This window comes from Corvus kubaryi, unplaced genomic scaffold (assembly GCF_017639235.1).
Source record: "Corvus kubaryi isolate FWS band 111438036 unplaced genomic scaffold, C.kubaryi_AGA036_p1.0 split3-37304, whole genome shotgun sequence".
Classification (NCBI taxonomy): Eukaryota; Metazoa; Chordata; class Aves; order Passeriformes; family Corvidae; genus Corvus; species Corvus kubaryi.
In genome coordinates this window covers 329,619-355,557 of record NW_024582087.1, presented here as the reverse complement: position 1 = coordinate 355,557, position 25,939 = coordinate 329,619, and the positions used below count along the sequence as shown (strand labels likewise).

Genomic DNA, 25,939 nt, shown 5'->3' with positions numbered 1-25,939 from the left:
GCGGCGGGGGGCGCAGCGCAGCCCCGGACAGCTGGCGGGGGTAAACAGGGCCGGGGGCGGGGGGCACGGCCGGGGCCCCGCCGCAGCCCCTGCGCTGCGTCCCGCTCTGCCCCGCATGGATGGAGCCTCGCAACCTCCAGTGCCCGCTGCGCTCGCGCCCGGGAGGCCTGACAGGTAACGGGCCCCCGCGGGCCGGACGGGCCCCGCCGCCCCCGCGGCCCCTCCACCCTGTCAGACACCCCCCCTTATCCCCTTCCCTGCCCGCCGCCCCTCGGTGCCCCCTTCCCTGTCAGCTACACCCTGTGCCCGCTTCGCTCGCAGCTACATCTGCTGGGCCCCTTCTCTGTCAGCCGGCCCCTGGTGCCCCGTTCCTGTCAGCTCTCCCCGCTGTGCCCCCTTCCCTATCCGCTGCATCCCCCCATTCCCTCCCCAGTAAAGCACACCTCCTGCCCCTTCCCTGACAGCCGTACTCTCTTTCCCGTCAGCTGTGCCCCTCTACCCTCTTCCCTGTCAGCTGCCCGCCCTGTGCCCACTTCCCTCTGAGCTGTACTCCTCAAACCCCTTCCCTGACAGCTACATCCGCATGTACCCCTTTCCCTCTCAGCTCTCCCCCCTCGCCGCCCTTTCCTGACATTTCCCCGCACCCCAGGCTCTGTCAGGTGCCCCCTTATTCCCCCGAGGAGTCTGACTCCTTTTAAGGATCTCTCCTTTATCCAGCCCCTCACCCCCATTTTTCCCGGCCCCTCTTCCCCCCCAGCCCTGCATCATCTGCTGGTACCGCCCCCTGCCAGGTACAGCTCCTGCTTTTTGGCTTCTCTTTCCCCTCCCACCCCTGGCACTGCCCTGTCCTCACATTCCTCTCCCCTTTCCTGGGTGTGACCCTGCTCTGCTCCCTTCTCTGCCCACTGTCCCCTCCTAAAGCCTTCACAGAAACTTGCTCTGCCCTGGTGGGTGGCCTGCAGCCCCTTCCTTGCAGAGGGGATCAGCCTCTCCTCCTTTGCCAGTTAAACTCCTTCCTGGAGCTGCTGGGCCATGTGGGACTTGGCACTGGGATGTTGCTTGTGCTGGGCTGAGGTGTTGCCTGGCATCTTCCCTTTTTCCCGTGGATGTGTCAGCTGGGGATCAAGGGAGAGGCAGGGTTCCAGTGGGAGGGCTGAGCTGGACGCACCGTGTGGCCTGAGTGTGTCAGAGTTTCCCTGACAGTCCCCTCGTGCTGGCTCTGTCAGGGTTCACATCTCACCTCTTCTCCTGGCTCCCTGTTCCAGCCATCTGTCCTGGCCAGCCACTGCTGCTCCTGACAGCTCCTTCAGCTGGAGCAAAACCTTCTTTTAACAAGGTGTTTACTGCTGACCAGGTCATTCCCTCTTGGTTTTCCAGGTTTCTTTAAAAAAAAAAAAAAAAAAAGTTCCTATCTACATGTATATATTTTAATTTGATCTGTGACCTCTTGGAAAGTCAAGGTAAAGAAAGCAGGGAAATAAGTTGTGAGGATAAAGAAGCCTCTTGAGGTGGGTTCTGGGTGGTGTTTGGATGGGTGAAATGATTCATAGATGCTGAAGGGAAGGGTCTAAGGAGTCTTCCCTTGGGATGATGAGTTGTGTGTCCAGAGGCTCGTGGTGTGCAGAGTGCTGCTTTTTCCCAATGACCTTGAGTTTGGAGCCTGAGAAACCTGGGCACATCCAAGCAGTTAGGAATTGGATTGCTTGTTTAAAACTGCTGATTTCAGGAGGCCTGCTGCTTTGTGGAGTTCCTTGGGGTGGATGGAGCTTTTCCAAAGGGGGCTGGGGCTCTGACCCCCCTGTGCAGAGCCCGTCTCTGTCATTGTGTTGCTGTGGGTGGGAGGTGCTCAGGTGATTCCATGAGAGGGAAATACAATCCAGCAAAGGAGCAATCCCCCAAATCCAAGCTGTGGTGGGAGTGTTTGGTGTTTAATTGATGGAATTATTTGTGTTATCACTGTTAAGGCTTTGTTTCCAGACCTGGAGCAAGTGTTCCTCCCCATGCCCTGGAGTACCCTCTGGAAGTGTACTTTCCCAGGAGCTTAAGGGGCTTTTAAATGACTGTCAGTGTAAACAGAGCCTGCCAGATTTGGAGCCCACAGAAATCTGTGCCTTGTTAATTTTTGACTGTGGATTTAAAGGCCAAGTGTTGCGAAAGTTCTGTTTGTGGCCCTGGAGTTTTGTGTGGCAGCAGCAGGAGAGTCCAGGAGGAAAGTGCAGGGAGCTGCAGGTGGGCTGATCCTCTGTGAGCTCCAGGGAGCACTTTGAGAAGAGGTTGTCACTGGATGAGGTGACAGCTGTTACTGGATCCCAGGTTTTTGTCCTGTCTGGGGTGTTCCCGGTGGGTTTGGAGCAGTGAGGGATGAGGGAAAGTTGTCCTTGAAGGGTGATAGAGAAATGTGCCCTGGTGTCATCTAAGGAGTAACCCCAAAGAAGTCACGGAATCATGGAATGGTTTGGTTGGAAGGGACCTTACAGATCGTCTTGTTGCAGTGGCAGGAGCACTTTCCACCAGCCCAGGCTGTTCCAAGCCCTGTCCAGCCTGGCCTGGAACACTCTCAGAGGCAGGGAGGGATGGGATCCTCTCTTGCGTGGAGCCAGAGTGCAGCTGCCTGTGGAGTCAGCCCTGGCAGCAGCAGTGCAGATTTATCCTAAACCGTCCCTTGCTCTGGGCCTTAATCCCTCATTCCACCAGGAGCTGGTTGTGCAGGGTTAGTTAAAAGCCAGGAGCTGCAAGAATGGGTTAGAGCAGAATTTGCACAGTGGTTTTGCCTAAAGAGGAACATTCTTTACCAATTTCCATGGTGGAAATTTCCAAGGAATTTCCAATTCCTTTGGTGGTGACAAAGACAGGCTCTTTGGAGGGGCTTCATGTTTGGAAGCCTTTGTGTCTAAGAAATTGGGAGGCACAGTTTATTTTTGTCTGATTTTTATTATCTGTATTTTGCAGGAGACCTACAAATCTTGGGAGATTTTGTGTTTTGTTCCAGGGTCAGTTTGTAACTGGAGGCTGGATCTGTACAGTGGTGGGGTCAATAGTCTTTAGTGTTAAGAACACTTAATATTTATTTTATTTGTTTATTATTTATTTATTTAATATTTGAACAAGGTAACTGTCATATCCATGGGAACTGGGAGTCTGGGACTGGGATCAGTTGTGGCTAATGCTCAAAATGTGATCTGGAATGAGAGTTTGGGCTTCTTAATCCTTTGTCTGTGATTCCATGATAATTTAAAGGTTCCCAGAGCCTTTGTAGTTGTGGAATACCTGTTGAGCAGCAACAAATAGCAAAGGGAAAGGAGGAAAGGCTCTTGGAGCCTTCTTGGCCGAGCAAAGGCACAAGATCCAGGAGACTTTTGAGCATTTTACACCATCCAGTTGCCAAATCAAGCACTTTCCTGGATGGAGAGACACCTTAAACTCCCTCATTCCTGTTTGGCTGGGTTTTATCCAAGCCTGTTACCCAAGGCCTGCTTTCCTCACCTGTGTCTTTTAAGAAGTAAAGTTAAGATGTGTTGATCTCCTGAGACCTGCACTACAGTGTTCTGCTGGGGCCACCTCTGAGTTACCACAGCCAGCAGTGACTTGTCCAGAGTTGGGAAGCTCCACAATGCATCAATAATCCCAAAAACACTCCCAGAAATAGCCAGCTCCTGTGTATTGCTGCTCTCACCCGGCCAGGGTGGGTGTCAGAGTTCCACAAGGTAGAAAATGCTGGCACAGAGGAGCCTTTGTTGAAAAACCAGGGAATTCGGGTCTGTTAAGGAGTGGTGGTTTTGGGGGGTTTGGATATTCCTTCCCTCTGGGCATCCTGTTCATACAGTGGGTTTATAGGGTATTAATGGTTTTGCAGTGACTTATTTAGCTCTAAGTTGGCTTCTTGATGTGGGTTAATTATGGCTGAATATGGGAGATCTGGGCCTTTCCATGCACACACATTTTTTCACATGTGTCCTTGAGGTTGTTTGGCGCTGTTGGAAGAGAAAGGAGCTGATTAGAAATCAGCCACAAGTAGAGATAGGAAATGTGACAAAAAGACTCCTAAAAGAGCAGTGGGGTGTTTGTCAGTCGGGAGGGGACAGCCTGCCTGGCCCTGGCATAGTTCTTTGGGGTCCTAAGAACAAAATTCATTTGCTCTCAAAGAGGAAGACAGGAAATCTGCCCGGCAGGGAAGAAGAGGAGGAAGCTGGATGTTGCTTGGAGAGGGGAGACTGTGGGCAGAGCTGGGAATGTTGTAGGGAAGCAGTAAGAGGAGTGGAAGGCTGCATATGAGACTGAGGCGTGAGATGTGCTGGGATATTGTCCCTGTGTCTTTTGAGGATGGACTTGGGGTTAGTGGATCAGTCACTTCCCTGGAAAAGGTTGTGCAACTGCCACCAGTAACTGGTCACAGGTTCCTGCTGCCCACCCTGAGCCTCCCCTGGCCCAGCCTGAGGCCGTTCCCTCTCCTCCTGTCCCTGTTCCCTGCCAGCAGAGCCCGACCCCCCCCCGGCTGCCCCCTCCTGTCAGGGACTTGTGCAGAGCCACAAGGTCCCCCCTGAGCCTCCTTTGCTCCAGGCTGAGCCCCTTTCCCAGCTCCCTCAGCCGCTCCTGGGGCTCCAGCCCCTTCCCAGCTCCGTTCCCTTCCCTGAACACGCTCCAGCCCCTCAGTGTCTCTCCTGAAGTTTGGGGAAGCAGCTCAGAAACTTCTCAGGAGCTGCAGGGTCAGCAGATCCACCTGCCCTTGTGCCCAGATGCTGCTGCTTCCTCCCCTTCCTGTCCTTGGGAGTCATTCCTGAGGGAAGTTGTTGTTTTTGTGGCTGCCCCATCCCTGGAAGTGTCTGGGGCTGGGCTGGACAGGGCTTGGAGCAGCCTGGGATAGTGGAAGGTGTCCCTGTCCATGGCAGGGTGGGACAGGAGGGCCAGTGGGAGCCCTCCTGTGGCAGCAGAGAATCAGATGAGGTTTGCCAGGACTCCTGTTTGTTGCAGCGTTTCTGTGAAATGCTCTTGTTTCAATGAATCAGCATTTCCTGATATAGAAGAGGAAGATTTTGGCTTGTTCTGCTTGGAAATGTTTTTAAAGAGGATTTAAAACTAGAGGGTTACATAGGACAAAATGGGTGTTTGAAATTTAATTTTTATTCTTTTTGGTTTTTTAAAGAGAGCTGTAGAAATATCTAAATGGGCCAGGTTGTGGGATGGAAATTGGGGGAATTACAGCATTTCTCAGGGACTGACTGATCCTTTGCTAGGCAGCCTGTCCAGCTCAGGGTTGTGACCATCTCTCTGCAATTTGAATGGTTTTTAGCAGGAGTAGCCAATTCCATGGGGTTTCAGTTATTTAGGTTAGTACATTAAACTCCATTAAGAGCGTGCAAAACTCTTAATTTCTCCTGGAAATTCAATTTTAACTGGTCACCCCTTTTCTCTTGCTGAGGTAATTAGGTGTTCAGTTGTCACCTCGTGGTTGGCTGTTGTGATTTCCAGGGAACGTTCATGCCCTTTTGGCTATTTTAGGGCTGTTTTGCTGATAATCCAATGTAGCAAAGGAGAGAGAAGAGGTGGCCAAAAGCACCGATGCTGTGTTTATTCACAGTGTAACCCTTGTTGGTTGTAGAGTTTGGGAAACATGACCTTGGACGTGAGTGGTCATGGAATGATGGGAAGGAAGCCTGGGATAGGACACTGCCCTGGACCCACAGGGTCTTTGCTGGGATAGGAACATGGATTTTCCAGGCCGATGTAGTCCTGGAATTCTGCTCATCATGAATTTCTCCACAAACTGGGAATGGCCTTGAGTCAGACATTCTTTGTTCTTCCATTGTCCCTTCCTTGAGTTCCTTCAGGAGCCTTTATTCTGAACTTTTCAGTTCTTAGCCACCACTATTTCTGGGAAGCAGAGCTTGGCACTGCGAGTGGCCTAACGTGTGGTGTCCCTGCCTGTGTCCCTCCTGTCCTGTCCAGGTAACTGAATGCAGATCCTGGCTCGGCTGGGATGCTTGGATGCACAGCAGCTCTTCCCGTAGCTTCTCTTCGTCTGCCCCACTGCAAGAAGATGGCAAAAGCCAACATCACCAGAGACATCATCCACAGGCAGATCAAGGTACGTGTGAGCCCTGTGGTGTTGGGTGGAGAGAGGTGGAGTCAGCGCTGGATTGGGAAAAACTCCTGGTGTTGCCTTTTCTTGGGAAGAGATCTCTGTTATTTACATATTGATAAGCCCTGTAAGGAGCTTAGGAGAACAAACACGCAGGACCTGTCGCTGTCCTTAATGGAGATCTGGGATGAAGTCTGGTATGACAGGAGCACAGTTCCTCTCCCCGGGCTGGTTTGCCATCAGCAGCTCTGTTCCCTTTGAGTTGAAGGGAGAAATAGAGCTGCTTGTGTTTGGGCACCACAAAGGCCCTTAGCCAGCTTCCCTCTCTGCTTTCTGTGTTCTCCCTGTGTGATCTTGCCATCAGAGGTATTTCTGACTGTAGTAAAGCTAATGATCTCTGTCACAGCCTCTCTGTCTCCTTTTCTTTAGAGAGTGCTGTGTTGCTTCCTTTGTGTAGGGAAAAAAAAACTTGTGCAGTGGTGGGATCAGTCATCTGATGGCTGCATTTGTGGAATATCAACGTGAAAGGACTGGCTGCAGCAGACACAATAGGCAATTATTGCTTGGACTCAGAGGCCTGAAATCATTTGCAGCTTTGCTGATAATCAGCATTCAGGAAAAGGATCTGTGAGTAGCCAGAATAAGGAACTGGGAGCTCGAGTGCTCACTTTGCAGTTTGGTACCAAACTCGGTTATAAACTTGTAATTTAATCCATGTGCAAAGATTTATTTTGCTGCCCTAACAAGGAAGGGCTGGTTCTGTGGTTTGAGCCTTAGCCTGGGACTGTCTCACACTGTCTGCTCTGTCAGACTTTGATGTGTGACCTTGGAAAGATTGCTAAGTCAGGCAGTTCCTTGTAGGAAAAGCAATATCCTACCCCACAGCCCTCACAAAGCCACTGAGGCTGCAGTAGCACAGAACTGTACCTGCAGCACCTTGCAGTGCTTTAGGAGTGCTCTCCACAAAAATACATCAAGGGGTTTGAAGTTTGTCATGGAAGCTCCTACAAAAAGCCTGGTTTGTTTTGCCTCCAATCCTTTTATGTCTGTCTCCATTTTGTCTTCAAATAGCTTTTGGTGTGTGAAGTTCATTACTGAACATTGGGCTGGGAAGGGAACTCAGCACTTGTGTGTCTGCTCTGGGACTGCTGATGTGCTCGGAGCACCAGCAGGGTGATTTTGACATTGGTGTTCCCACCTCGAAATGCTGATGAGGAAGGATTAAGTTGATGAGTGTGGCTTGGAATGGGACCACAGCTGGGTCAAGTCCTAGGGAAGAATCTCCTTGGACATTAGATGTTCCATCCAGAATCTGACTTGCATTCCCTCTCCTTCATTCCTGCCTCTGCAGTTGGCCTTCTTTCATCAGAGCCATCTGCTGATGCATCTGTGAGCCCTGTGAGATCACAGGGGAAACAACTGTCCTGCTTTCCTTCACCTTCATTTGTACTGACGCAGTTCTGTGGCAGCTGTTCCCATCCCTCTGGAACAGCCTGTGCCGTGGCTCTGCAGCTCCCGCTCCCTCGCTGAGGAACAGCCCATCCCTAAAGGAAGCTGGCCAGTTGCAGTCCCCACTTCTTCGCCCCATGGTGCTGGTGCCTTGGGACAGGCTCTGCAATGGCAGAGTTCTCCTGAGCAGCTCTGCTCCAGTTCTGCTGTCCTCAGGATTGAGGTCCTGCTGAAATCCTTGCCAAGGGGTAATAACAGGCAATCCCAAGTTCTTCTGTATCTTCTGTTTCAGGCCCAAAGTAGGGTCAGCTCATTCTGCCTCAGTGTGGGCCTCTCAGAGCTGGTTTTGGCTCCCCAGCTGGAGCCTGGCACTGGTTAAAATCAGTTCAGGGGCAAAGATTGTGATCTGCCCACCTGGAGATGTTCAAAGGATGGGAAGGCTGTAGAGGGACTTGTCACAAGGATGTGTAGGGGTGGGACATGGGGGAATGGCCTTGAGCTGAAGGAGGACACGGTTAGATGGATCTTGGGAGGGAATTCTTCCCTGTGAGGGTGAGCAGGCCCTGGCACAGGTTGCCCAGAGAAGCTGTGGCTGCCCCATCCCTGGAAGTGTCCGAGGCCAGGTGGACAGGGCTTGGAGCAACCTGGGATGGTGGAAGGTGTCCCTGCCCATGGTGGGGAGTGGCACTGGAGGGGCTTTAAGGTCCCTCCCCACCCAGACCATTCTGGGATTCTGTGGCTCCTACTAGTGGGCACCCCAGTACCTGGGGTTATTTTTAAACTTGAAGAATCTTCTCTGGAAGGGCAAAAGGAGTGTTGTGTTTGCTGTAGTCAGTGTGGTGCTTGTTTGGCCCTGCAGGAGAGGGGAGCGCTGGGCTTCGAGCGCCACTACCACGTCACCGACCCCTTCATCCGCCGCCTGGGGCTGGAGGCTGAGCTGCAGGTGAGTGTCCAGAGAGCAAACCAGCTCCTTGGTGTGCACCTCACTGCAGGAGGGGATGAAATTCACTTTTGTGAGGTAAATGCTGATTTCTTGGTCCCCCAAACTGCATTAGAACCAGGAGTAGCTCAGTGAGAGCTTGCGTGAGCTTTCTGCACTACCTGGTGCGCCTGCAGGAGAACCCTAGCAGGGTGGGCATCACCTAATCCCAGCACTGATCCCTGAAGGAGACAATTGTCAGCTGTTCAGCATACTCAGCTCTAATGGGATCCCTAAGGAACAGGTTGTAGTGCACTCTGACATACCTTAGAAAAGATTTTAAGATCATACAGAATATTCTGAGTTGGAAGGGACCCCCAGGGATCATTGAGGCCAAGTCTTAAGTGAACAGCCCGTCTGGGGGTCAAACCCACAACCTTGGCATTATCAACACCCTGCTCTACCCAACTGAGCCAACCTCTAACACATCAATTATCTTGATTTGGGGGAGAAAAGGATTCTTTTGTCCCCCTTTTCAGTCCCATCGCCCATATCAAACGCTGCTCAACACTCCCCCACATCCTGGTGCAGGTTGGTTAATGTGGATGAAGATGGATGATGTAGTCACCCAGCAGCAAGGTGCTTCTAACAGAGCTATCAAAAGTGCATTTTCCCTGTGTTCCCAGAGTGCCTGTACACGTAATTTGTCAGCCTAGCCAAGGGCTTTGGAAGCAAAGTCACCTTTCCGTGCGTACAGCGGGATTTCAGCTGTAGCCTCTGAGACTAAACTGCCATTTTATTCAACACTACCTTTTTTTATTTGTTTCATTTTGCCTTTTCTACCCCAGCTGCTCTAGCATGTCTCTCTTTTCTGGAGGAGCTTATCTGCCAAGTGTGTGGAGTTCTTTGCAGGGTTGGAATAAAAAAATAAAGAACTCTGCTTTTGTTGGAACAAGTTGTTATTTGTGGGGAGCTTGCTGTGGCCTTGTCTTAGGACAGCTCTGTTTGATAAATCTGAAGTTTGAGTAATACCATCTTCCCTTGTTTCCTTCCCTCAGGGTCACTCTGGGTGTGTCAACTGTCTGGAATGGAATGAAAAAGGAGAGTAAGTATGTGGCTTCATTTGGGGGATCAACAAAGCCATAACCCCAGGTTTTCCCAAGAGTAGGATGTAGGTCATCTTATCATAAGCAGCTGCTTCCCATTTCTAGTAAAGTGGAGCTCAAGCTCAGAATTTGAGCTGTAGTAGAGCTCACGCTTCAAAAGAAGCTTTATTTTGTTAAATATATCTGGATATTATTAGAAATGCCCCTTTAGTGAGTTCAGAAGGGAAATGGTCAGACTAAGAAGTGGAGACTGAAGGCTGCTTCTCTTCTCTTAAGTGGTATTATGGATTATAATGGATCTTTAGGATTTGCCCAGCTGGTGGTGACATTTCCCCACCCCCTTCACCGTGCTGTTAAAAGCTGCTGCTGAGGGACAAATATCCGAGGCAAGGAGGTAGAGAATTCACCCCTCTGCAGTTTTAGAGGGAAACTAAAGAGCCACTTCCATTAACCAAGTGGAATGAAGAGTTTCTGCATGAGAAATGAGTGGATGGAAAGAAGAGGGGGTATTTCTGGACATGCCTCTTACAACATGCAAAGTCTGCCCTCTGATACTCTTCAGAATTATTTACCAGTGAAAATTTCATGTGCTTGAAAGAGAATGGCTACAAGGAGATCTAAGTTCAAAAGAGCTGAGAGTTGCAGATGCCAGATTCCTTTGGTTCAGATGCAGATGGATGGACAAGGCCAAGAGCACCTTGCAATGGCTTTGCACTTAAAAAGCAGTTTGTGGTTCACCCCATGAGCCCTGGGACTGCCTGGGCACATCCGGAGCCTGGGAATGAGTGCCTTGGCTGGGCTTCAGGGATGATGTGGAGCAGTTAACACAGCCAGGGTAATAAGGAAGGCGGAGGCCCCGCATTTTGTTGTTGAGCAAACACTCCTGTTTTCCCATCGGAATCGGGGTGAGGTGCTTCAGTCAGCTGTGTTTTCCGTGGAATGGCTATTTGTCTGCTTTAGCTCCTTGACCTGGCTGAAGGGATGGGTGCACGGTGAGCAGCAAGGACAGAGAGCTGAAGGAAGAGAGGAAATGGGCTGCTTAGGGCTGAATTAAGTTAATGGATGTCTGCGGTCAAACAGCTCCACGGACCCGGGCATGGTGTGGAACAGAAGAATTCATGGTGCATATTTGTCTCCGGTTCCTTTTAGCTTGTTGGCCTCTGGCTCTGATGACCAGCATACCATTGTGTGGGATCCTCTGCACCACAAGAAACTCCTTTCTATGCACACAGGACACACTGCAAACATCTTTTCTGTCAAGGTATGTGGTTAGAAGGAATGAGCAGCTAACAGAAGCAGCAACCTGAGCAGCAAAAGGATAAATCCTTGCTGGGAAACATTTTCCTGCAAGCAGTTTTCCCCCCCAAAAAGTTTAATATTTCTACTTATGGGGAAAAAGGGATTAAATCTAATATTGCACTCAGTTTATGCAGATCCCAGGCTTATTCTCTCCGTGAATTGGAAGGAAATGGTTGTAGCAAAGTGGGATGTGTGACAAAGACACTCTCCTGTGTCCTGCTGTAGCTGGTGACTCTTGAGTGTGCACGCTGTCTGTATAATAGGGAATAACATGGGTTAGCCCATGTTCCTGAAGCAGAATTCCTGCTCCATGACTGCCAGGGTGTCCATGTCAGCAGCCTCGGTGCTTCTCCAGCCTGAGTGTCCCATCCCTCTCCCGCAGTTCTTGCCGCACTCGGGGGATCGGGTCCTCATCACGGGAGCTGCAGATTCCAAGGTGCACGTCCACGACTTGACTGTCAAGGAGACCGTGCACATGTTTGGAGATCACACCAACAGAGTGAAGCGGATTGCCACGGCTCCCATGTGGCCAAACACCTTCTGGAGTGCAGCAGAAGATGGGTTAATCAGGTACAGGATTCCAGTTGGTTTGGTTGTGGGAACCATCACAATGTGTGCTGTGCACAGACCTGAAGAGAGGCTGTCTCTGTACTAAACACCTTAAACTCGTCTCTGCCTTCCCTAAAACTGGAAAGATTTATCTTGGGGAGTCATACATACTCTCCTCAGCTCCTCCATTTTCCTCACTGCTGGAAAGGGTGGCCAGGAAAGGAACAGGTCATGATTGGGAGTTAAATTTGGAACTTGAATGAATCTGTGCACATTATAGATCTGCTTTTAATGATTATCCTGGTACTGAGGCCTAGTGTGTGTTGAACTGAGGTGCTTCTAGTAACCCGTGGCACCAATGACTGTTGTTCATGTCCTTGGTGTCATCTCTCTTAGCTGTGTCAGGAGGGGTTTAGGCTGGATATTGGGAAAAGGTTCTTCCCCCAGAGGGTGCTGGGCACTGCCCAGGCTCCCCAGGGAATGGGCACGGCCCCAGGGCTGCCAGAGCTCCAGGAGTGTTTGGACAATGCTCTCAGGGACAGGGTGGGATTGTTGGGGTGTCTGTGCAGGACCAGGAGCTGGGCTGGATGACCGTGGTGGGTCCCTCCCAGCTCAGGACATTCCATGAGTCTGTTCCTGCTGTTACCCCATGACGTGTCTGCCCCACTCCCATCCCTTTGCAGGCAGTACGACCTGCGGGAGAGCAGCAAACGTTCCGAGGTCCTGATCGACCTGACTGAGTACTGTGGGCAGCTGGTGGAGGCCAAGTGCCTGACAGTGAACCCCCAGGATAACAATTACCTGGCCGTGGGGGCCAGTGGGCCCTTCGTGCGGCTCTACGACATCCGCATGATCCACAACCACAGGTAACAGCCCCTGGCTTTGGGGGCACATTTCTGGTGCAGGAATCTGGTCAGGGCTCTGATGGGAAGAGGGACTTGCAGGGATCCAGCACTCGCCTGTTTCTGGGAAGTTTTGCTCCATTTTTTCCTATCACCCAAAGTCTTTTTGATGAGTACATCAGGGTGGTGTGAGGCTGGTGACCCCACAGCTGTGTGGGCAGGAGGCCTTGTCCTCGTGGGTGGACAAGAAAAGCCGGTGTAGATCATGCTTCCAGCAGTTGAATACTGTGGTTGTAATAAGGCTGTTCCTCTCTGTGGGTAGGAAGAGCATGAAGCAGAGTCCTTCAGCTGGAGTGCACACGTTCTGTGACCGGCAGAAGCCCCTCCCGGACGGGGCGGCTCAGTACTACGTGGCAGGTACGGGCCCTGCACTGGGGGTGACTGGGGGGACTTCACTGCCTGAAGAGGCAGAGTTCTGCCCATCACACACAAACCCCCTGCTCAGAGGATCTCTTCTGTGGGATGTTCCGTGGAGTTGCAGGTTGTTTCACTGGGGTGGTGAGCTAGCCTTGCTGCTTCTTGTCCAGCATAAATGAGTTTTTGTCACTCTTACTGGAAAGTCAAGGACTGCATATAACCTGGGCTCTAAAGGCTTTCCTGGAGTTGGTCCCAGCAAAGCTGCTGTTCAAAATTTTTTGGCACAGAAGTGACTTGTCCTCATCCTGCAGATAAAGAATCAGTGATGCAGTATCTGAGCAATCTAGATGACATTCTTCTCCACTGTTCGTTATTTACTATCCTTTACCCCAAAATGTTTGTTTCTTTTTTTAAAAAATAGCTCAGACCAGCATGTTCAGCAGACCAGTTCTGACAGTCCTGCTCCTGATGAGTCCCACTAGAGGATTCCTCAGGTCCCCTGAATTGGTCATGCAACACATCTGCTGTCTGAAGAACAGAACCTGTGTGTGAGCTGAATATTTAGGAGCTTTGGTTTCGTTGTGCTGAGGGCTTTATTAAGGAAACCTAATTAGGGGGTTGAGGATGGAGGTATTTGCAGATGGCCACAAATCACAAAAGCCAAATCCTAGTGAATCCCTAAAACTGAGATTTGCTGGGTTCTGCAGGCTCGTTGTTAACAAGGCAGTTACAATTCCTGTCTTCATGTGGAGGTGGCTGTGCAAAATTGGAATCATGGAATCACAGAGTGGTTTGGGTTGGAAAGGACCTTAAAGCACATCTTGTTCCACCCCCTGCCATAGGCAGGGACACCTTCCACTGTCCCAGGTTGCTCCACACCCCATCCAGCCTGGCCTTGGACACTGCCAGGGATGGGGCATCGATACCCGGAACCTGTGTTCTGGTTCCTCATGGAGGGATCCAATAAACAGTGGGAAATGGAAAATCCCGTAGGTGCTTGTGCTCCATGGCTTTGCTCTTGTAAAAGGGAGCAGCTGGGGTAGAACAAAGACAACAGTTAGGAGTTAAGCCAATAATTATGGACTTGTCCTCCTCACAGGGCACCTCCCGGTGAAGCTTCCAGACTACAACAACCGGCTGAGGGTCCTGGTGGCCACGTACGTCACCTTCAGCCCCGATGGCACCGAGCTCTTGGTCAACATGGGAGGGGAGCAGGTAAGGAGGCAGCAAAGCTTCACATTGGGTCACTGGACATTGTTGTGTGCTCTTGAAAATAGGTACAGCAACTTCTCTGTGGGTAATGTGATTGATTTTAAACTGCTTTCTGATTAATTCAGACTAAATACTTGGGATTAGGGATATATTCGTTACGCTGTCACTGATCAAAGTTAAACTATGTTCTGTTGTGATTTTCCAATTCACATTTCACTCTCTGGAAGAGGAGAAAGAAAATAAACAAAACCAGTTCTGGAACTGACCTTTGTTGACCTAGAAAGGATTTCATAACTCATTCTTGAAACATCAAACTGCTTCTGTAATAGAATGTAGTGAATAAGGAACTTGGAGAAGCAAAGGCCTTCACCTGGAATATTGATTGCTTTAATTTTAAGCTCTGGGTGATATTCATGGATCTTTTGTAAAGCCTATCAATGGAATGAGAAAATCCTCCTGACAGCATTAATCAGCGTGGATTAAACAGGACCTTTGCTTGTGGGCAGGTTGCACTGTGCTTGTCCTCTGCAGCTCTTTCTCACACGTGCAATCACTCCCTTTAGGAGAAGGTGAGCCATGGGCCCGGCCTGGGCTGTCCATTCCTGTCCCAGTACAGCTGTAAATCAGGATTTCACAGGACTGCCCTGGGAGTTTCTCGGGAAATACTGGTTCCATCTTAGAGAGTCTCTTCCTCAGTGTCCTGCCTCTTTTGTGTCAGTTGGTGTTTGGTTTCTTCATTATCACTGTGTTAATTGAAATATCTTAGTTGCTCGATTGAGCTGTGAAGCTTTCTGAGCAGGTTGGTCAGTGGTCAGGTCATCTTTTAAGTTCTGCAGGTGTGGAGTAAGACCAGGTTCCTGTTTCTCAGTGTTATTCTCTGAACTGGGCTGGCCTGGGACACACCCCAGTTATTGCTGCCATCCCTTGTGTGTCCATCTATAAACAAGATTCCCAGTGAGAAAACTGGAAATAGCAAACACAAACAGGGAACTGTGCACCCACTGAGCCCTTTTTTATTTCTGACTTGAGCATCTCTGTTTTGCAGACTTGTCTCATGCTCTTTTTTCCTTTCCTTAGGTCTATTTGTTTGATCTGACGTACAAACAGCGACCATACACTTTTCTCCTCCCAAAGAAGTGCCACACTTCGGGGGGTAAGTGTGCTGCTGTCACAAAGGGAGTGAACAGCAGAGTGAAGTTCTGTGCTACACGACTCATTTTCAGGGCGCAGGAGGAAAATGAAGCCGGGTGTGGGTGTTGCTGGGCTGTTTGTGCATTGCAGTTCATACCCTGAGTTCCAAAATCCTTCTGCAGAGGGACAAAACGTGAGGGCAGAAGTGACCTGTGGAGAGGGGTGTGTGTGAGCTGAGAGTGCCTAAAGCTGTGCTCAGGGATTAAGCAGACTTTGTCAGTGGTTGAGGTGCTGGTGTCCTCCCAAACCATTCCAGGATTCAATGATACTCCAACTATGGCCTAAAATCAGTCGAAGTCCTTGCTGTGTGTGAGCTCTTAGTTCTGTGTGTGTCTGGTTTTCTGATCTAGAATTGTATTGCAAAGGACACTGCAGAGATTTGTAAATACAAGAAGTAGTAAATATAAGAGGACAAATCAAATCCAGGCGGCTGGAGCAGGTGGAGTCACGGAGGTTTTGTTTCTGCTCTGAGTGGGGCTGTCGTGTTGGCTTGGCCCTGCTGTAAAATAAACCCTGAGTTTGTATCATCTACATTGATATTTAGCATGGTTGTATATTTCTTTTTCTAACCTTCAGAAGTGCAGAATGGAAAAACCTCTACCAATGGAGTGTCCAATGGGATCCATCTCCACAGCAACGGCTTCCGCTTGTCCGAGGGAAGGGCACACATCAGGTGAGGGCACACATCAGGTGAGGGCACAACTGCCCCTCCAGGGGGTTCTCTGGCTTTGTCCTTGTCCTTTGCCTCTCGCCAGGGTGAGGTGCTGCCAAAAAGGTGTGAAGTGCAAATCCCCTTTCCCTGCTCCTGGATCGCCAAGTGGCCTCTATCCTTGGGGCTGTGTTGGCCCCTGTGAAAGGGAGTCAGACCGGGCAAGAGCATCCTGGGGGAAATTGTCCATGAGGATTTTTCCTCTCTTATGATGAGTTAAGGTGGACAAAACTAAGAAATGATTTTTCAGGCCTGGAAACAAAGTGTCCTGAGTGGTGGTTGCTTCCTGGCCCACAGGAACTGTGTGTTGATAGTGGCAGAGGCTGCCAGGTGAAGGGACCTTGCTTCCCTTTGCCATTTTTTGGGCACCTCCCTGCTGCAAACTGAACCAAAGCAGCCAGAATTGTTCTGTGACAGCAACACTGGAATCACTACTGCCATTCCTGGCATGGGAGCTGGGACTGGATGGAGCCTCTTCTGTTGCTCCTGCTGATTTCTTTCTTTAAGAGCAAAATGCAGTTGGGGCGAAGCAGCAGCAGCACATCTTGCTGGCTGTTTTTCTTCCAGCTGATGAGACTTGGTTCTAAGTCGAGGCATTTATTTAATACCATATATGGGTAGTCTGGGTTCCTCCAAAGTCACTTTGTGGAATGTTTCAGCTCCTCTCCTCTAGATGGCCCCTCCACCGCGGCAGCAGGAATGGGGCTGGAATTTTGGGTTGTGGAGCATGGGCCTGGTGAGCTCAGATGCTTCTGCATTTGCATTGTTGTGCACTGCTAAAAGAGGACTGGAAATGTTGTTTATGCAGTCAAAACAAAGATGTATTGGTGAGGTCCGATGCTTAAAATACCCACTGCTCATTTTGGAGTGTGTCTCTGTAGATGAAGAAAAAATGGAAACAGTCAAATGATGGTCACACTGATGTAGTGAGACTGCCACAGGGTGGGGAGGCCCTGGCACAGGGTGCCCAGAGAAGCTGTGGCTGCCCCTGGAAGTGTCCAAGGCCAGGTTGGATGGGGCTTGGGGCAACCTGGGATAGGAGAAGGTTTCCCTGCCCATGGCAGGGGGTGGAATGAGATGGGCTTTAAAGTGTATTCCAACCCAGACTATTCTGGAATTCTGTAGTCAAAACCAAGCCTTTCTCTTAAACTCAGGTTCTTCAGGTCCAGAGTCCCTTTTTGCCTTTTCCTGAATCTTTTATTAGCAAGTGCAGCAAGCATTAGCTAAGCTGGAACTAAACACTGCAGACTCTGACCTGGGGTTAAGGATGTACAACTTACCTGTGCTGCTCCCTTCTTCCCCTGCAGCCCCCAAGTGGAGCTGCCCCCGTACCTGGAGAGGATCAAGCAGCAAGCCAACGAGGCCTTTGCGTGCCAGCTGTGGACCCAGGCCATCCAGCTGTACAGCAAAGCTGTGCAGAAGGCCCCCAACAACGCCATGCTCTACGGGAACAGAGCTGCTGCCTACATGAAGCGCAAGTGGTAAGGGGGCAGTGCCACCATGGGTGACTCCCAGGGGCCACCTGGGTGAAGGACCTGGTTTCCCTCTGTGAGGGCGGGGTTGGGGTTATCAGATTGAGCCACAGTTGGGCACCTCTGGCTCAAAGGGATGGCACAGCTGTCTGTGCTGGAGAGATTCTGGGGAGCACAGCTGGTAGCAGCCCATTGTTTCACCTACTGATGTGCTGAGTGAAATCCTGACCCTTTCCTGTGTAAAAAGAAACCCCAAATCCACATCTGATTCACAGCATTCTGGGTGTCTCCAAGGGTGTTTGTGTGTCTTTGGGTGGTTCTGATCTGCATTAAAGAAGGGCTCTTAAATCTGCTGTCAACACATGACGTAATGGTGACTGTGCTTTGTAACATCTCCTGACAGAAGGCTGTTTTAGGGCTGCTGGGGTGGCTTTGGTTGCTGCTTTATCCAAGTACCTCACACTGCAGACACTTAGACCTGGTGGCTCCTGTGTTACCCCAGTTAACCCACACTCCCTTTGACTGGAAACAAACCTCTGGGAGGGATCTGGGGAGGTGGCAGATCCTGGCAGTCTGGAGGGGATTCTGCCCTGGTGGTTGCAAAACACCCTGTCAGCCTCTGCAGTAGGTAATGTCTGCTCTGACCAGTGGCCAGAGCTGCATCTGCAAGATACAGCTGAGTTATTTTAGTGCCTGTCCCCTTGAGCAGAGTAAGACTGAGTAGCATGACTTGCCATTAACATATTTAAAATAGCTGTGGTCCTTCATCTCCATTTGCTTTGTGAGGATATCCTTCTCCTGTCCCTGCTGAAATCCCCAGTATGAATTCTCCTCTCTTCTTGCCAAGATAAAGAGCAGCCAGCAGTTGTTGTGACTGTTGGTAACCGGCCTACTGGCTGTTTTGCAATAGCAGAGATTTGGGAGCTGCCTCAAAAAGACCTCAGTGTTCAGAGGGAGAAGAACAATAGGTTGGGATTAAGGGATGGAACACAGAAGCTGAGTGCTGATCTCATGAATGACATTTTTCTTATAGGAATCCTTTTTCCCGAAGGGTGTTGGCACATCTGAACCTTTCAGTGTGTCAGCTACTGCTTTGCCACAGTTTTGGGTAGCAGGAAGATGTGAAAAACATAGACACAGTGGGTTTCTGTGGCATGCAGGGGGTAGGATTTAAATAGCACTGAGCTGATACCTTCCAGGTGCAGAAAAGGGGCACTTTTCTGCTAGGAATAGTTTGTGGAGAGTGGAGAAGATGGCTGGGATGTCACTGAGCAGGAGGAGAGGCAGACAGTGACCCAGGCTGAACCACCACGTGTCTCTGAGGTGTTCTTGATGTCTGGAAGAGGTACAGGCCACCCTCAGAACCCTGCAGGTCCTGCTTTGGCCTCATTCTCTAAATAACAGAGAGAGCAAGAAAAAATGAAGGTCTGTAATTTCCTAACCTCCCCTTGCTCATCTCCCTTAAGATGCTGCTCATATTTTCCAGCACTTCTAAGGCTGCCCTTTGAAATTTTGCTCCTAAAAGCCAACTGCATCCCCCTCTGGATTGCTTTCAGCAGTCCACGTTGGCAGTACTGAGCTGATTTCTAGTTCTGCACAAGCTGAGTCAATCCTGTAACAAAGGGAGAAGTCAGAGCCTGCTTTACATCCCACCATGTCCATTTTCACACCAGTCTGTTGGGCTGCCAACGCTGGTAGTTGAGCTTGAAAGATATTTGAGGGTGGCAGAGCAGTTTAAAAGCCCAGTCAGGTGTGCAAGTGTGAGACACCTGTCTGTCACCCTAACAGGTAACTTGCATTCCCTCTTTCTCTGACTGAAAGGGGCCTGTTGCTGCGTGTCCTGAATTAACCCTGGCAGTGTGCAGAGGCAGCCCTGGAGAGCCCTGTTCCTGCTGCAGATCTCATGGGCAGGGCATTGGTTTGCAAAACATGCTCCTGCAAGATTTGGAGCTCCCCTTAGTAAGTCCAGTCACTGGGACACCTCTTCCCTGTTCCACCTGTGCATGAGGAGGAGCTTCTTTACTGTGAGGGTGACAGAGCACTGGGACAGGCTCCCCACAGGGGGTGTGGAGTCTCCTTTACTGGAGGTGTTTAAAAACTGGACACAATCCTGAGGAATGTGCTGTAGGGAGCCCTGTTTGAACAGGGAGGGCGTCCTGCATGACCTCCAGTGGTCCCTTCCCACCTGAGCCTTCCTGTGCTTCCCTGACAAGGGTTTCATGTGATCGAAAATTGTTGCTCTGCAAATTCATCATCTCCTTGGGGGTGTTTTGGACTTTGGTAGGTACAGTGCACAGAATCCTGGAATGGTTTGGGTTGGAAGGGGCCTTAAAGCTCATCTCATCCCATTCCCTGCCATGGGCAGGGACACCTTCCACTATCCCAGGTTGCTCCAAGCACTGTCCAGCCTGGCCTTGGACATTTCCAGGGATGGGGCAGTCACAGTGGGGCATGTAAGTTACAGGTATGAAACATTATTATTATTAACCATCAAATGGAGCCTTGGGCACTCAGCCTTGCCCTGCCAGCCTGAGCTGAGCACCATAGCAGGCTCAACAAGTCCCTCCTGCTCCCAGAGCACAGCCAGAGACAGCCCCATCCCCACAGCCCTGAGCTCGGGGAATCAGGCTGTAAACAGGATACAAATACCCAGTACGGCCCAGCCTGCTGTAACATCACTTCTAAAACTCCAGGGTTTTTTCCTATAAAGGTGAGAAAAGGCTCCTGCTTGAGACATTTGTGCATTTGTGGTGGGAGGTCCTGCAGCTCCTGGCGGGGGCTCCGTGGGCCGGAGCTGTGCCGTGTGTCCACACAGGGGCACGATTGAGCTGTGACAGGGAGCCCGCCTGGCACGGGAGGGCTGTGCTGCCTGGCCAGAGGGCTGCTGCATCCTCCATCTTCAAAGGACTTCCCGAAATGTGCTGCAGCAGGGAGCTCTGCTCTCTTGGATTTAAAATGGCAGGTCAGGGCTGGCGGGGCAGCCTGGTGTGGTCACATCCCAGAGCTGCCTGTGGGCGTCTGCAGAGGCCTTGGGGAGGCTGGGCTGGGTCAGGTGGTGCCCCCGAGTCACAGCAAATGCTGTTAGTGAGCTCCTGGGGTGTGGGATTGTGTAGAGAGCTGGAAACAACAAGCTGTGGAGTGAAATGAGGGCTGGGAAACAGCAGTGGAAAATGTTTGCTGTTGCTGCTTGGGCTGGCTAATCCACCACTCCCTTTTCCTCAGGGATGGGGACCATTACGATGCTCTGAGGGACTGCTTGAAGGCCATATCCCTAAATCCATGCCACCTGAAGGCCCATTTCCGCCTTGCCCGCTGTCTCTTTGAACTCAAGTACGTGGCAGAAGCACTGGAGTGTCTGGATGATTTTAAAGGGAAGTTTCCAGAACAAGCACACAGCAGTGCCTGCGATGCACTAGACAGGGACATCAATGCTGCCCTATTCTCCAAGAGTGATAACGGTGAGTGCTGCTGCTCCTGGGCTTCTCCAAGGTTACACTGAAACCTAATGAGCACACAAGGACTTTCTTCCTTAAACTGCCCCTCTGAAGTAAAGCTCCAACTTCTGAGAGTGATTGATTGTTGCTGTGCAGAAAAACTAGCCTGAGCCTGTTCTTTCCTTGTGCCTGGTCCTGGTTTGCTCTTGAGTGAGAGTGTGATAAAAGGAGTCTGATGTAGCCAGGAGATAATCTGGAAGGAAGGAAGCTCGTGCTCTGAGCCCAGCTCCCTGCTGGAATTGTCCTTAACTCTTCTCTAAGGCTGCTGGGGTCTCCTGGGGTGCTGTTTGCTTAGAACTCCCCCAGTGGTGCTGAGGGAAACGTGTTGTCCTTCCAGCTGAAGACAAGAAGGGGGGAGGCCCCATCCGGCTGCGAGCCACAGGCCGCAAGGACTCCATCTCTGAGGACGAGATGGTGCTGAGGGAGCGCAGCTACGACTACAAATTCCGATACTGCGGCCACTGTAACACCACGACAGACATCAAAGAGGCCAATTTCTTTGGCAGGTATGCTGGCAGGTGGTAGCCAGGGGTGCAGGACACAGTGAGCAGCAGCAGGGTGCTCTGTTCTGTGGGATAAAGCCTCACGTGTAGCCCCATGTTCCCATTCATGAAATGACACGGACGCTGGTTTGGAGGGTTGGGAAAAGCTGGCGGGAAGCCTCCTCCTGTGTGGCTGCATGAGCAGCTGGTGAGGAGCAGATCCACAGAGGGCCTGGTTGGGCTAGCACTAAAGAAATCCATTTGGGATTGAAAACAGGGCTCCTGGGGATGCAGGGAACAAGCACGGGTAGCTTTATGTGGATCTGTAAGTGTGAGGGGTGTCAGCCTGCTGATGGTAGAAGCCATGTGAGATTCTCAGCCTGCTGGAGCCTGGCTCTTGAGTGTGACCCAGACTCTGCTCCTCTGCCCTAGCAATGCCCAGTACATCGTCAGCGGCTCGGACGACGGCTCCTTCTTCATCTGGGAGAAGGAAACCACCAACCTGGTGCGTGTGCTGCAGGGAGACGAGTCCATTGTGAACTGTCTCCAGCCTCATCCCAGCTACTGCTTCCTGGCCACCAGCGGCATCGACCCGGTTGTGCGACTCTGGAACCCCAGGCCGGAGGTAAGAGCTGCAGTCAGAGCCTCCCGTGTCGTCGGATGCTCTTTGCTGCTGTCTTTTCCTACTGGGCTCTCCCGTTGCAGCAGCGGGAACAGCCCTTTTTTGGTCCTGAGTGCTGTCCCTCGGTGTCTTGCAGAGTGAGACCCTCAATGGCCGCGTGGTCGTGGACATGGAAGGTGCTTCCCAAGCCAACCAGAGGCGGATGAACGCGGACCCGCTGGAGGTGATGTTGCTGAACATGGGGTACCGGATCACAGGACTGACCAGTGGTGGGGCTGGAGGCTCAGATGATGAAGACAGCTCAGAGGGGCAAGTCCAGTGCCGGCCCAGCTAAAACAGAACTGCCTCTCCTTCCTCTAATTGTTTGGCTGAAAGGGAACCGAGTTTCCTTGGTCCTGAACTTTCTCTGGTGAATGACTGCACTGTTTCGCACTATGCACAGGGTAGGACAAGCTGGCAGGGGCAGGAGCGGCCGTCTCTAAACCATCACCTCCTCCTCCTCCTCCTCCTCCCCGGCAGTGCAGTCCGGGGTTTGCCTTTAGTGGAATTTAGTCCCAACAGGGGTCTTTGAGTTGTCTGTGAGCAGTGTAACTGGTGATTATTTTTCCAGAGCTGCTGTATGATCTGGTACAGGGGCTGTTGCCTGCATTGCAGGGGGGATGTTAAATTCCTGAATAAAATACAAACCTAGGGCAGGGGTTATGGAATGAATTTACTGCAGTGATTTTGAAGGCTTGACTGTGCTACCAGCCTGTCTAGAGGCCCCCGGTTTATGGTTGTTGGCCATGAAACACCTGTTTTGTCCCATAACATCTTTCTTCTGGCTTCCATCTCAGACACGTCAGCAGATGTAGCTGTGCTGTATTGAGGACTGGAGGTTGCCTGTCTTGTCTCTCTGTCTTAGCTGAGGGATCAGAGAAGGCACTGGGTGTGTGCAGCAGCTCCACGGGGCAGGACGAGCTTGCCCAGTTCTGATACTCCCTCCTGTGGTCCCTGAGCCCGTGGAGGGAGGTGACAGCGATGGGCACAGGTTGGATCAGAGGCCAAGGACTTGTGTAGCTAAAGCTGCTGAGGAGCGGGCAGGTGACAGCACCTCTCCATTGCCCAAGGTGTGTAGCTGTGTTTGCTTTCTCCTCTCCGTGTCACCTGTGCGGGAGCTGAGAACGTTGTCACCGCGTGAATGATGCAGCTACAGTCTGGAGTTGTCAGAAGCAGCGTTTTTGTGCAGCCAGCTGCTCTGTCTTGGCCAAGGTGGGCCTTCCCTGCCTCCTTGTTGGTGTAACATTGGATGGATTCGTGGTCCTCTCAGGAACCCTCCTTCCTCTTCCTGCTCTCCACGCCCTGACTGGCTGCAGAGCCAGGAGCACACCTGGAAACACAGCACTGTACTTCCATTCCTTCCCCCTCCTGTAACACACAGCCCTGTTTCCCCTCTTGCAGTTGCCAAACACTAAATACCCCACAGATCTTACACAGCTGTGCTACAACCACCTCTGGAGGTTGTTTTTTTCTAGGACTATCAACCAAGACCAAAGAGCCCCTGGAGATCTGAACCGCTCTGCGCTGTCTCGTGTCTCTTCCTGCCGAAGGTCTGAACATGTTAGCCGTGGTCCCAGGGGTGTGAGGTGTGTGTCTGGGAGTGTGCGCGCATGTGTGTGTGCTGTTCTTCCATGTGGTGCAATCCCTGGTCTTCCTGTTGCTGCCGTGGAAAGATGAGAGGCCTCCCTTTCCTGCCTCTGGCTGCCTCTGGCTGCCTCTGGCTGCCAGGCGCTGCCGAGCGCGGCTGCGCGGGGCTGCCCGAGCCAGGGCTGCCTCTGCCTTCCAGAACAGTCCTGGACACGAGGAGGGAGAGAGGTCAGCGGGCAGCATCTCTCCAAGGACTGTTCCCTGCAGAGAGAGAGAGAACTGGGACCTGAGGGTGCCCCTCAGACAGAGACTCGCCTGCTCTGTCCCAGCGTGAAGCCCGAGCTCGCCCCGGTGCTGTGGGAGCCCCTCAAAGGGACCAGCTCCCCGTGTGCTCTGCCCAGCTGTGGTGGCAGGACCAGCCTCCCCTCTGCTGCTGAGGCAGAGCTCACCTGGGCCAGGTGTCCCTCAGCTCCTGGGGCAGGTTTGTTTGTTCTCACGCAGTACCTGAGACTGTTGAGTTCACCTGGCTGGGGGTGCACCCCTGGCACTTGCTGCTCTTCCAAACCCAGAGGCAGCAGAAAATTCTCCTCACTTGGGTGACTTTCTGACATGGTATGCCCTTTTCTTTTTTTGCTTAAGGCTTCCTACTAGATGCATCTTCTTTTTTTTTTTTTCCCCCTCTCTTCCTCCCACTCAAACATTTTTTTCAGCTTTCAGTAGACGTCTGCAGACTTTGATTTTTAAACTGAGAGACTGAGATGGAAGGCTCTGAAGAGGACAGACCTCTCCCTCCCCATTCACCTTTTGCTGTGGCAGCTATTTTTTGGGTTTTTTTACCCTTGTGAGACAGTGCAGCTCTTTTACCTGCCAGTTGCAGTGTGAAAGCAACCAGATTCCCTGCCTCTGCAAGTGGGTTGCTGTTTTTAATGGCTGCTTTGGTTAAAAAAAAGAAGATTAATAATAATAGGAGAGAAGGGGAGAGAAAAATCTTTCTGCCTCTAGCCCCTTTTCCCCTTGCTGTGGGCAGATTACCTGCTTGTCGCTTGTTAACGAGGAATTTGTATTTATTGGTGAAGGAAAAAAACATGCTGGGGAAGTCAGGAGAAGATGTTGCTTTATTGACCTCTGCTGTTTACTTCAACCCCCTCTTTGGGAAAGCTTCTTCCTGCTCTTTCTGGTTAACTCTTTCTAGCCTGGGATATGCAGGGATGCCTCCTTTATTTTTGTATTCTAGCAATGGGCTCTCCGTTAGGAGACTCTAGGATTCTCTTAGTGTTGCAGTGACCATTGCTTCTCGCTTTTTCGAGTACTAAAGATGATCATCTCGTAAACTTTGCCCCTGCAGTTGTAGAGGTAACACACGAGCCTTACTGCCCTCATTAGAAGGAGCAGAAAACTTGTTTCTCTGGTCCCTGGAAGAGAAAGGGTTAAGCGATTAAACGATTCTTTGTTCTAGTTCTTTCTTGGTGTGTTTTGTTTGGGGGATCGTGGTGGCTTTGTTCTACCTTTCTCCTCTGTGCGGGTGGGTGGAGGGTGGCCTGGTTGGGCCAGGTGCTGTCTGTTCTTCAGAGAAACAGAGGCTCCAAAAACTTGAGTGGGAAGGGGGCTGGGGAGCCCAGAACGTGGCCCATGAGCTGTGGTGGCCACGGAGTCAGTGCTGAGTTAATCTGTCCGGGTTTGGGAACTCAGAGCTGTCAGTGGCGCGAGGGTTTGGAGCTGCCAGCGCTGGGGTGGGGATGGGAGCAGCTGCCTGGGAGGAGGGGAGGGAAGCACATCCTGCAGAGCTGCTCCAGCAGTCCGAGGGTCTGGGGGGCTTTGTCAGAGACAGCAAAGCTGTAAAATCCTGGTGAGGTCCCTGCTGAACCCAGAAGCCAGAGGTGGGTGAGCAGAGGCACAAAGCTGCCCGAGCCCATCCGGCCTTGTGGCTGCTCTGGAAGAGGCCCTGGGCCGGAGCAGTGGAGCCCGGGGGCCCCGGGCAGAGCCAAGGTCACCTGCCTGAGTCACTGAGAGACCTCCCGAGATGTTCCCGTGTCAGCAGCAGCACATTCCCTGCCTTGCGTGGCGTGTCCAACACCAGCCTTTGGACCCTGAGATGTTCCTTTGCTAAAGGATCTCACAAACTCACTTTTTCCTCTGGGTTCCTGCTGCAAAACCTCCCAAATATTTCCTTGCTCTCCAAGCTGCAGGCCTTAAGGGAGAGTTGGAAAACCAGGCTGTTATTTTCAGAATCCATTTGAACTCTTCTCTTAAAAATTCCTGTTGGACACCTTTCAGCCTAAGGTCTTTTGAGGCCTCTTCATTTCAAATCCTGTCTGATATAAATTACTGCTTTAAGAGGCAGCTCTGCTGTAACAAAGCAATGAGCATCCATAGCTGGAATTGGCAATCAGCTAATTGGGTCAGCTCTTGGAGTGAGTGGTTGGAAGCTGAGTGTTTGAATTGTGGGTGGAAATGGGTAGAAGGACCCAGAAAAT

The 25,939-nt window shown here is 51.3% G+C and overlaps 1 protein-coding gene across 1 annotated transcript; it reads left to right on the top strand.

Annotated features, from left to right (window-relative positions):
* Positions 1-24,920, top strand: WDTC1 (WD and tetratricopeptide repeats 1). Its single transcript, XM_042015423.1, has 16 exons — positions 1-174; positions 5,944-6,082; positions 8,385-8,468; positions 9,503-9,549; positions 10,700-10,811; positions 11,232-11,419; positions 12,082-12,264; positions 12,563-12,657; positions 13,757-13,872; positions 14,947-15,022; positions 15,637-15,733; positions 17,077-17,250; positions 20,464-20,699; positions 21,073-21,241; positions 21,650-21,842; positions 21,976-24,920. The coding sequence occupies exons 2-16, from the start codon at positions 5,975-5,977 to the stop codon at positions 22,171-22,173; spliced, it is 2,076 nt and encodes a 691-aa protein (XP_041871357.1). The 5' UTR covers positions 1-174; positions 5,944-5,974; the 3' UTR covers positions 22,174-24,920.
* Positions 24,921-25,939: the final 1,019 nt, after the last annotated feature.

Bases quoted from the DNA above. Each gene is read 5' to 3' on its own strand.
- WDTC1 (XM_042015423.1), top strand. From the start codon at position 5,975: ATGCTTGGATGCACAGCAGCTCTTCCCGTAGCTTCTCTTCGTCTGCCC. The intron at 11,420-12,081 runs GTACAGGATTCC...ATCCCTTTGCAG, and splicing joins GCAGAAGATGGGTTAATCAG to GCAGTACGACCTGCGGGAGA. The intron at 17,251-20,463 runs GTAAGGGGGCAG...CCTTTTCCTCAG, and splicing joins GCCTACATGAAGCGCAAGTG to GGATGGGGACCATTACGATG.